Below are 12,135 nucleotides of genomic sequence, written 5' to 3'. Positions count from 1 at the left end.
CAGCTGTAGCTGTGAAAGGAGGGCCAGCGGTTATCCCTCACCCTGGTTTCGTGAAACTGGGTCACATATGGAACATGTTAATTGTTTCTCGATGAGTTTTGTTAAGTTTAGTTTGGAGTTTTGGAAAATCCAGTTCATTGTCACCTCCCATTGTCACAAATACATGGGTGCGACCTGGAAAATTCCAAAAACCGGCAAAAGTTGGGGTCCAGCTTTTTTAGTATTTAAAATGCAAAAAAAAACCTCTGGAACAAAAACATCGGCAGCCGATGAAATCAAAAACCGGCTGCCGGCGTGTAGCCGGCAGAGTTGCACACATGCAAATAACTGGAGCGTGCTTTCTTTTCACTGTCTTCGAATCACTGGCCTGGAACGAGACACCCAGCGTCTTTGTACTCTCTCCCAGAGCACAAACGTCGCTGTCCAGTGGATCCCTGCTCACTGTGGGCTCTCAGGGAACGAGGAAGCGGACAGACTGGCCAAGACTGGTAGCCATCTGGAGCAGACAAGACCAACAGTCTCTTACAGTGAAGCAAAAACCCTGGTGAAAAGACACTACCAAACCACCTGGAATGCCCAACACAGCCTGCCATCTGATCATCAGATGCCCAACCTACAGCGCCATCAGCAGACCATCCTCTTCCGCCTACGGACTGGACACTATTGACTGCGTGCCCACATGCACCGCCTTGGTCGGTCGCATACACCGAACTGCCCGTGCGAAACGGGCCCACAGACCCCGGAGCACATCCTGCAGACCTGCCCGCTCCACCAGGAAGCCAGAACAGATCACTGGCCCCAAGGTGCCGCACTGCAGGAGCAACTCTGGGGCACCAAAGACTCCCTGATCCTGTCCACCAGCTTTATTCAAGCTACAAAACTTGAAGTCTGACCTGGGGCCAAAACAAAAATCCTGGAACGCCGAGTAACCTCGAAGGGTCACGTGACGAGTTGGCGGTCCAGGCTATTTGGTCTATGGTCTGGCATACACAACAAATAAATGCAGATTGTGTTGACACGCACACTTGCACTTTCAGAAAATCTTTGTTTTATTGTCATTTTCCATGATGATGATACATGGTGATATTTCACTTATAATACATGCTGAATTGTATGAATGAACAAGTCGCGTAAGGCGAAAATACAACATTTAGTCAAGTAGCTGTCGAACTCACAGAATGAAACTGAACGCAATGCCATTTTTCAGCAAGACCGTATACTCGTAGCATCGTCAGTCCACCGCTCATGGCAAAGGCAGTGAAATTGACAAGAAGAGCGGGGTAGTAGTTGCGCTAAGAAGGATAGCACGCTTTTCTGTACCTCTCTTTGTTTTAACTTTCTGAGCGTGTTTTTAATCCAAACATATCATATCTATATGTTTTTGGAATCAGGAACCGATAAGGAATAAGATGAAAGTGTTTTTAAATTGATTTCGACAATTTAATTTTGATAATAATTTTTATATATTTAATTTCCAGAGCTTGTTTTTAATCCAAATATAACATATTTATATGTTTTTGGAATCAGAAAATGATGGAGAATAAGATGAACGTAAATTTGGATCGTTTTATAAATTTTTATTTTTTTTTTACAATTTTCAGATTTTTAATGACCAAAGTCATTAATTAATTTTTAAGCCACCAAGCTGAAATGCAATACCGAAGTCCGGGCTTAGTCGAAGATTACTTGACCAAAATTTCAACCAATTTGGTTGAAAAATGAGGGCGTGACAGTGCCGCCTCAACTTTCACAAAAAGCCGGATATGACGTCATCAAAGACATTTATCAAAAAAATGAAAAAAACGTTCGGGGATTTCATACCCAGGAACTCTCATGTCAAATTTCATAAAGATCGGTCCAGTAGTTTAGTCTGAATCGCTCTACACACACACACACACACACACACACACACACACACACACACACGCACGCACGCACGCACGCACATACACCACGACCCTCGTCTCGATTCCCCCCTCTACGTTAAAACATTTAGTCAAAACTTGACTAAATGTAAAAAGGCGACTGCTCTCAAGTAAGCGCTTGCAAGAAAAAATCCTGAAGCTTCAAGACCTTGGTGTACATTCTGTTTGCTTCCCAGCATGCCTTTCATTTGTATGACAATTATAGTTCCTAGTTTTAAGAGTAAATTCATTGATCACCTGATTTAGCAGAAATTCAACTTTCAATTCAAATGATCAATCACAATGTGAAAGCATTGAAACTTGAAATATCCATCACCTAACACAATATTCTTAACAGCCTAAATACATGTATGTAAAAAAGCATAAATCAACTTTAAAATAAAAAACAATATTCTTGACGGCCTAAATGCATATGTAAATTGGCATAAATCTACCAACTTTCCAGGCTAACAATATTCTTGTCAGTCCTATATCGACCTTTAAATGAAAAACTATCCACAAATACTGATCGACATAAAATGGTACTTGTTACGAGGAATTTAGTTGTGTACTGACCTTTTTGCGCGAGTTCAAATCTACATTTACATTATTATATGGAAGATGCTTGTTGCTGCCGGGGAACACAAACAAGTCAATAATAATATGTGTGCGATGAAAGCAAACCAAAGTTGTGATTTTTCTGAGCAGCAATTAAAGGTGATACATTCTGTCCCCCCAAAAAGCAGCTTGAATAATCTTGACAATAAAATGGAACTGTAGATGGTGTTGGTCATTATTACCATGTGCAAAACCATTTTGGCAAAGTTGAGGGTCTAAACTAACTTGTGTTGGGGTGTACTGTGGGAACATTTCTGGCCAACACTACATGTAAAAGCGAGTCAACGGCATGAACACTATATATTGGGTAGCCTTGTTTTTGTTCATTCCTATCTGTCGTTAGTGTGGATTTGATGTTGACGGTGGTCATACATTACTTCTGCTATCAACTTGTCATACATTACTTCTGCTATCAACTTGTCATACATTACTTCTGCTATCAACTTCACAAACAAGAATACAATTTTGTAAAAATACAAACCCAATGAGCATTATCTTGTCGATCAATCTAGGCCCAGTGGAAGGGTTTGCAACTGTTTTACCATCCTACAAAAATAACTGGCTATTTTTTCCCCTTAATATCTGACCCCTCCCCCACACCCCTTTTAAAAGTGTGTGTGTGCACAACGTCTAAATTGACCTAAATTTTTAGTTCGCCCGAGTATGACGGACCAGGCATGGGAATTGTCCGCCGATAAGGCAAAAGTGTCCGCCAAAAAAATAAATGGAGGCAAAAATGGTTCTGAAAACTGATTTAAATGGCAAACTTGGAGCTCAGATGACACTAAATTGCACAATTTGGGTTCTTTGGAGAACAATTTTTCCGGGGGAGCATGCCCCCGGACCAGGCTAGACGCATCGCGCCGTCGACTTTGATATTACTTGCAAATTTTCAGCATTTTTTACTTTTCCCAATTCCCATGCCTGCACTCCCTTGTTATTAAGACCTGGTTTTGTCCTCGGGAGGGGGTTCCCCTGTACACTTATGTCCAAAGAGTGAACAACTGTGACAAATTCTCTTGTTCAGAAATATAATTCTTTGTTATCCAACTTTACACTGAACACTGACTAAAATGTGGTACTAAATGTATTTAAATAGCGTAGAAAAATAGGGCTCTAGCATCAAGAAGCAACAAAAATGTAAAGTAAATAGCACAGAAATAAGCGCACTTTTTAATTGCTTTTCAACGTTGCAGGTAAGCAGTCGTGTTATGTTCCTCAGTTTGCAAATAAATACCAGCACAGATAATGTTAAATAAACATGGCTTGTAACACATTCAAAGAGTGATGAAATACTGTCAATTTATAACAGCCTGCTAGAAATAGTCGTAGTGATACAGTGATATAAGTACATGCACAGTACTTCTGTGTACTGAAGCATACAGAGAGAGCTTAAAAGTTGAGAGAATTGAAGGTAATTATGACAAGAAGATTCCAAGTTGTATGGTTCTTTTTCTTTGTGGATATCCATCACAACTCTTGGATAAACTCGCAAACTATACCTAACCAGCTAAGCTAGACTTCCGAATCAAATTAGTCATTTAGAGAGCTGTTTGAATTTCTTTATACACTGTATTTAACTTGATTGCAATAGCTAAGAGAGAAGAATAAAACATCATATAAGTAATATTGTTGACAAAGGCTCGATGACGACTGAAAATAATCAAGTCTACTAGACTTGAAGTGGGACACAAGTAGCAAGACATTCACACTATTACAGTGGAACGCCATATGAGGGTTGTGAAAAAAAAATGTATGACTTCCATATAAAAGGTTCAACGATACACCATGGTACAGGCTTGTAAGGAGAAATTATCTGCACATTCTAAATGCGGAAGTGATGGACCGATTGATGGAGCAAGTATTTATAGCATTGGGATAATTATCAAAAGCTTATATGCAAAACATCAAATTAATTCTTCTTCGTGTGAGACAACAGTACTGAAGTATGTCGCACAGCAGCTAAAATATATATCCCTGACGGTCCCTTCACAGGGAGGCCACACACTTTTTTCAACAACCCTCATAAATGTGCAGACAAGCTATGAAAGCCTTATTCTTACAAAAGAAAAGTTGCAAATCTCAATCACCTAAAAGTGGATTCTTCTCACACTTTCAGCATCATTAATTTCTACAAACGTTTTTGTGGGAAATGTTTTGATCGGTGGACATTAACACAAGAGTTCTTTGTACACAGTTATGAAACAAAAAGATATCAGTGACTACAGCGCTTGCTATGTTGCACTGAACAGTTCTATTACATGCATGATTTGTACATCACCACATTTAAGTACAGTTATTCTTTGTAAGGCAGCTGCAACTCTTTAAGCATGAGCACACACAATGATTTTTTTAAATTTTTACTGGTAATGCTCATAACGTATGTACATGAATATATCGTTGGACACATCGTGACATGAAAGTTGACGTTGAAATAAAGGCACCTACCTTCTACAGCTTTACAATCTCTGACGCTAACGAAATGAACTTTGCTGATGGACTCGTTCTTGATTAATAAATAACACAGAACCAGATAATATGATTTGTTAAAGCACAAACATTGTACGGTAGTCAGGTAGTCATTGCTTCCAACGATGTCTGAAAGAAAAGTATAACATGTCCGCACCGACTCACAATCCAAAATACAGTGGAACCCCCCCCAATTTAAGACTTCTCCCTTTTTTGTTTAAGACCTTGCTATTTTCACTTCATAACCATAACATGTGTAAATGTATCCCCAGTTTAAGACTCCCTCCTCTGTAAGACTTACTTTTTCTCACATTTGTGGAGGTCTTAAAAGCGGGTAGCTTTGTGTTGCACACAGCAAGCAAGCAGAAATCATGTTTTCTTGGGCAGCTTGAGCAAAGCACTGCTATCACCTTCACCACACTAACTGCCATCCCTGCATCAAATCACAGCAGTACAAACCCTTGACTTTGACCCCCAACCCCCACAAATTTTGAAAACAAAAAAGTATTTATTCACTTGTACACTTAAATATGAAAGGTGAAATAAGCTCTCTAAAAAATGTCAATTAGACAATTATGCTAGAACTTTCAGAAATCAGGAAATCACTGCAAGATTCAAGACTGGGCAAAAAATGTGGACATTCTGGATTAAATGTTTAGGGTTGACAGCTATGGCAGTGTGATTCTTCCTCGACTGTACTCTGTTGAAATCTAAACGGTTTGCCATGCTTTCTCAACGCTTGACTTGTTCAACTGAATGGTTCATGGCTTGGTTTTTTTAGGTCGTTTTGGGTTCAAATTTGTGGGGGGAGGGGGGGGGGGGGGAATTAGCATCACTTCCTTTACACAGTTCAGAGCAGATTTTTGGGGTAGGAGGCAGCTTGGTAAAGCAAAACACACATGTAGACAAAATTTGGATAAACTCATAAAGACAAGAAACATCACACTGAAGTTACATTCATTATTTTTTGCAATGATAGCAGACTTTTCTTCTATCAAAGTTTCTTTTAAACTCTTTGCAGTTAACTCCAGCTTAACTCTCTCACACACATTTAACTTTTCAAAGAGCACGCTGCTATATTTTGCACTGCTCTCACACACATACCAACTATTTACATTCTCCCTTGGAACAGCAGACATTGTGTAAGATTAGTCACAGTGGATGCTTCACTTCATAGCTCAGTGTCTTTTTTTCATCTTTTCACTGCCGCAAGAGATAGCTTGTCACAAATGATATGATCACAACTAAAAGGAAAGAAACATGTATTTTACTGAATTTCAGGATGTGCTCTGAAAATGTACCCTGCAACTGAATATATATATGTTCAACTCTGTCATTGCTGTAACTTATTAATATCGGTAACAATGCTTTTAATTTGTCATTGTAAATCTGTGTTAGCCTGAATAAAAAAAAATTAAAAAAAAACTCTTGAAGAAAAAAAGCAAGCAAAGAAACAGATGGCATTAATGCCTAGCAGTAAGCTAGTTAACTTCTGTGCTAATCCCCAAAATAAGGACATCATTTGCATGTCTTACAAGAGTTTCTGTTCAAGTACACACGCAATAAAAACAGTGTCTGATCATTTCCAGCTATCGGACTTGGCAGAAAACAATGGTAGAAAAAACATAAAGCACGAAAAAGACCCTGTACAAAACTATAACAGGCAAATTCCCTGCGAATCAGACAAGTTTTATCAATGGGTTTCAAACTCGTCAAAAAATTTATGCTAAAAGTAAAAAGTGGTTCAAAATAAATAGAACACAAAAAGCAAATATCCCTTTTTGAGTCACTTGAGAAAAAGTGACTCTATGTAATCGGTCAGTGTTAGTCTGTCCGGCCGGCCGTCCGGCCGGCCATCCGTAGACACCACCTTAACGTTGGACTTTTCTCGGAAACTATCAAAGCGATCGGGCTCATATTTTGTTTAGTCGTGACCTCCAATGACCTCTACACTTTAACGATGGTTTCGTTGACCTTTGACCTTTTTCAAGGTCACAGGTCAGCGTCAAAGGAAAAATTAGACATTTTATATCTTTGACAAAGTTCATCGGATGTGATTGAAACTTTGTAGGATTATTCTTTACATCAAAGTATTTACATCTGTAGCCTTTTACGAACGTTATCAGAAAAACAAGGGAGATAACTAGCCTTTTCTGTTCGGCAACACACAACTTAACGTTGGGCTTTTCTCGGAAACTATAAAAGTGACCGGGCTCAAATTTTATGTGAACGTGACTCATTGTGTTGTGAATAGCAATTTCTTCCTGTCCATCTGATGCCTCATATAATATTCAGAACTGCGAAAGTGACTCGATCGAGCGTTTGCTCTTCTTGTTCTTATTGGTCAGAAATGCTTGAGACTGTGAACTTGTAAAAGGATTTTCATTCAAAGACTGAAAGTTTGCATTATACAATGAACATATTTTCATCCCCCCAAAAAGGCTGACAATGACTCAAAACCAGTTGACCTAATTAATGCTAATTTCTGCAATGAGCAATGTTATCAAAAATATCTAATTTACCTATTTGTGACAAAAGAGTCACTTCTGTTGTGATAAAAACAATTGCATCACAACGTCTGTATATCAGTGCCAGTGCATTACATGTACCTGTATCCTACCTGGACATACACAATTAACTGTATGCATGTTTTCATTGAATATAACAATGACATGATCTTATTATTAAAGCTGACGGTGCCTGTGAAATTTGGCAATTGGTGTTTGGTGATATTATTATAGCAGCAAGCTCTTGGTCGTATTTGTACATCCATAAGTGTTGGTAATCTCATACTAAGGTTGACATGAATTACTGGTACATCACTATAGAGGTACAGTGGTACCTGCCATGAAAGGACACCCTTGGGACCAGTCAGTGTCCCTACATTGCAGGTGGCCTGTCATGACAGGTATATTTTGGTAAACATCGAAAAAGGGACAACATAAGGTGTCCTTTTAAGGGAGGTGTCCTCACACATGGCAGGTACCACTGTATCGTCATTCTTTTTTTTGTTAATCAACCTCGGATGCATATGGCCAGAACACACAGCATTCCTCTAACATAACTTACTTCATCCACACAAAAATCTATCCAGAGCGATACATTAAAAACTCTACCTGAAATAAGTTAGTTCATAACAAAATATAAACCAAACAAAAGGAATTGCAACAAAAAAGTACGAGCAGTTGCATTAGCAGCAGTGATTCATGGTTATTTGTGGTGTATTTCTCAGGTCTACTGCAACTTGCTTGAGTCGGTATATATATATCAAAATGTTACGTCACATGTACAGTTTTATACACACTTTACACACTTCACTCATTATGGCTGTTGCAGTGTTAAAAGCCAATCATGGATCTCAAATACTGTACATATGTAAAGGATTATTCCCCCTGGTTCTAAATGCTGTACACCCAGAGTAAGCGAGACAGAGAGAGAAGATAGTCGGAGAGAGAACAATACAAAAACATTCAGTATGCACCTTTTCAAAGAGAACAGAAAGATTCATATTTTCAATGAATAAATATAAAAACAAAATAATCATTAGTAAACTTTTAGACTGTCGGTACCTTAGAGAAGTACACTTGATTTGAACATGAATGGGTTACAGAACACCACCGGAGTTTCTTTATAGACAAATCTGACTTGATGCTACATGTACACGAAAATATTCATCTCTTATTGTATGTTCTCTACAGAATCTATTGCTCTTTTTTCTTTTTTCACAAGTAGCATATAAATGGCAAGACATGAAGAAAACAAATCGGTTGAGAATCACCTGGAATCTTCAAACGTTGAAGAAATAAAACACAAGCGTCAAAATGAGACTATCTATGCTTCTCCAGCAGTTTGTTGTAAACCATGCATCATGACAACAACAAAATACAAATGACGGCAGACGGTTGTAATGAACTTCACTTTGCTCTGGCTGTAATTATATACATCAAGCTACATGTACAACTAAGCCAGCAAAAAAAAAGTGACCACGGAAAATTGAGCAGTCACATTACACAAACGATGCATCATGACACCACTTCATTTCTTGAGTAAACCCTTTAGGCATTTAGGCAGCTTCCAGTGGTAGCAAATGTGACATGGGGCGACAGCAAGCTGTGTTTGATGTACTGCACAGGCACCACAACGTGATGATCAAATATTTAGAAAGGTGAGACCTGAACAGCTGTCTTCTACATGTGCTGGGCTCGACAATTCTACATGTGCTGGGCTCCACAATTCTACAACCACAGTTATTGTTTGTTCTTGGGATACTTGCTTCATCCAACAGCTTGAGATGTACACACATTGTGGTTCTAAAGATGGCCAAATGTCCTCTAACCAGGGACGAGCTTGTCTTGAAAGCTGCCACTAATCTGGTTTCTGCCAGCCTTGCACTTCTTGTCTTCGTATCACACTGTACAATCAGCTTCACCTAAGAAGTGGCATTCACAGCATGGTTTGCCTTGACTGTTGAGCGATATGTCATCGTGAGAAATGACACTCACACAGGCTTGTTGCACGGCAATGTCTTCAACTCCAACCACTGTGCAAGAGCTACGATATCTCCAGCCCATCCGTGGCAATGCGAGGGTGTGTGTTAACATCACCAGGGAAGATGTCTACGCACAATGCTCTGTACAAATCCTGGTGAGCGTAGCAGGCCAGAAAAGTGGTGTGTGTGACTGTGGGTGTGACTGTGGGTGTGACTGTGGGTGTGCTTGTTTTCCTAGCGCACGGGTTCCAGCATGGACAGAGGCTAGGAGTCTTCCTCGTCCACGTAGGCCAGGGGGAAGTAACCCACCTGCAAGCAAACATGGAGTGGGGTCAGAAACACAGAAATCTTTTCTTTTCTTTTCTTATTTGTTTGTTAAACTCTGTCCTCGTGACCCGTCTACTTCGCTTGCCCCTTCCCTGCTCATCTTTGGAGAAGACCTCAGTCAGTGTGCTTTGTGTTGGGAGTGGGGTTAGTATCATGAGGGCTGTCATATATATATACTCAACGGCAAAAGTTAGGGACCGCCCTTGAAAAAAACAGCTGACTTCATCTGTGCCAAACTCCTTGTTCCTAAGTTTATAAAACCAAATGGCTGTCAGGCCGTACACACCAGTGGGTGAGCAATGCTGTGTTAGCAGGAAACTTGCTCGGGATCCACGGAGGCCTGGCTAGGGCACGAGACAGAAACTGCCAAACTGCAAAAAGTGGACCATTTTTACGCTGGCGCCTGGGCGGGAAAGATGAAAAATTCGTTATGCACGTGCAGGGGGGATGTGTTGAGAGTGAACTGTTGTCACCAGTTAGGCTTTATAGCCCCACGATTTTCCGCTAACCACCATCTTCTCACTATGCCTCCCAGACGAAAGGTGACCACCTTCAACAAAGCCCGGGCCATCGCATGGCTGCAAGACGGCGTAAGCAAGCGAGAAGTGGGCAGACGACTTGGAGTGTCCCATTCTGTCGTGGTCAGGCTGCATCAGAAGTTCCAGGCCACCAACAGCGTTCTGGAGAGGCCCAGGTCAGGACGGCCTGGTTTTGTCAAGGGCGGTCCCTAACTTTTGCCGTTCAGTATACATGTATACATATATTTCTTTGTTTTGACTTGCCACAAAACATTTTTTGTGTGTTGTTGATTTTTGTTACGCTGTCTGGGTGGGGGGGGGGGGGGGGGGGGGTGGGTGGGTGGGTATGGTTAGACAGGCCTAGCCTACACCTGACCTTAGTCTAAAAAATATCTCATTGATAAAAAACATGAAAACGAACAGCATGTTTTTATTGGAGTGTGAGAATGTGTACACATAATGAGTGGCTGCCGTCACCTTTTTTGATTGATCATTACCTCCCCGGCATCTTGCAAGCCAGTTTCATCCACCATTCTCAGATAAGTTCATTATTTGTATCATAAGTGTTTGTCTGTCTACTGGGGTCGACATACTAATAAATGTAACGTTTTGTTCTGTCAATATTTAAACGTTCAAATAACCTACAATTTAGCACGGCATGTAGAACAAGAGGCGAAGCCTTCAAGGCTCACGTAAGAAATAGACAAACAGTAACACAAACTCAATCATTCCGTCACACATACACACCCACACACACAGTAAGCTTAGGTGACACTGTGCAAGAAAGAGAGACACTAGATCTAGATCTGTCTGTGTCTGCATGTTGCCTACTTACAGGGACACGACTGCCAAATAGTCTCGGCCCGCTCAAAATAACAATGACCGAGACCACACACACCACGCGAGAGAGAAAGACTACAGGGAGGCATGCCGTCATGATGCATTAATTGACGTCAAACACTTTTGACCGTGACGTAATCTTATGCGAGCTTTATCCATAGTCTTGGATAACCACTCACACATAGACTCGGAAATGTTAAAGTTTCTACCACAGACATACACACACACACACGCACACACACACACACGCACACACACATGCACGCACAAACGCACAGACAGACAAAGTTACGATCGCATAGGCTACACTTCGTGAGCCAAAAACTTGGAAACCGCGTGATGAAAAAGCTTGATTTGATGACGTTACACGTACAGGGGACGTCATAGCTACACAACCAATACACTTCTCGGCTACACCTATTGCATCAAGAACTCTGGACTTTCATGTAAAACTGCAAATGAACAGTTTTTTGGGAGTGTGAAAATGTGTGGCTGCCATCACCTTTTTTGTGCGCAGGTTCTCTCCCTTCCACCAGCCCTTGTCCTGCCCGTTCTTGCTTAGGATGGCGATGCGGTCGTTCAGCTTTAAGGTCACCTGGGACGTGGAGGTCGCTGCGTAGTCGTACACCGCCACTGCGTAGCCCAGTATTCGAGCACCAGCTGTCACAGCACAAAAACATGCATCATTATTTTGTATTTTTGTACAATTTGTTTTACTGTTGTTGTTTTTTTATGACTGTCCTAACACCTGTTCCTTGTCCCAGTGTGCTCTCACACCACCCTGTCCCCGCATTCAATGCTCCATCCACATCCGAACTTCGTTCTGCTGCCAGACATGCCTGATTATTCGCATTGCATTGGCGTTAACCGGTAATTACCGGTATTTTACCGGTTGAAATGAGAAAATACCGGAAAATAATTGGCTGCCGGTATAACCTACCGGTTGATTTTTAGAACTACCGGTTTTTTC

General features: G+C 40.8%; 1 protein-coding gene across 8 annotated transcripts in view; it reads right to left on the bottom strand.

Annotated features, from left to right (window-relative positions):
• Positions 1-1,031: 1,031 nt before the first annotated feature.
• LOC138949355 (guanine nucleotide exchange factor VAV2-like) overlaps positions 1,032-12,135 on the bottom strand; it is an 82,390-nt gene continuing 71,286 nt past the window's right edge. For all 8 annotated transcript variants that reach the window (XM_070321152.1, XM_070321148.1, XM_070321150.1 and 5 more), the window contains 2 exons: positions 11,668-11,825; positions 1,032-9,789 (listed from right to left, as the gene is read on the bottom strand). In XM_070321152.1, coding sequence (XP_070177253.1) covers positions 9,745-9,789; positions 11,668-11,825 — 203 coding nt within the window. In that variant the 3' untranslated portion in view covers positions 1,032-9,744. The remainder of the gene's footprint in view (positions 9,790-11,667; positions 11,826-12,135) is intronic.

Source organism: Littorina saxatilis, linkage group LG15, assembly GCF_037325665.1.
Source record: "Littorina saxatilis isolate snail1 linkage group LG15, US_GU_Lsax_2.0, whole genome shotgun sequence".
Classification (NCBI taxonomy): domain Eukaryota; kingdom Metazoa; phylum Mollusca; class Gastropoda; order Littorinimorpha; family Littorinidae; genus Littorina; species Littorina saxatilis.
Note: the sequence above shows the minus strand (reverse complement) of the source record. Positions and strands in the feature narration are given on the sequence as shown.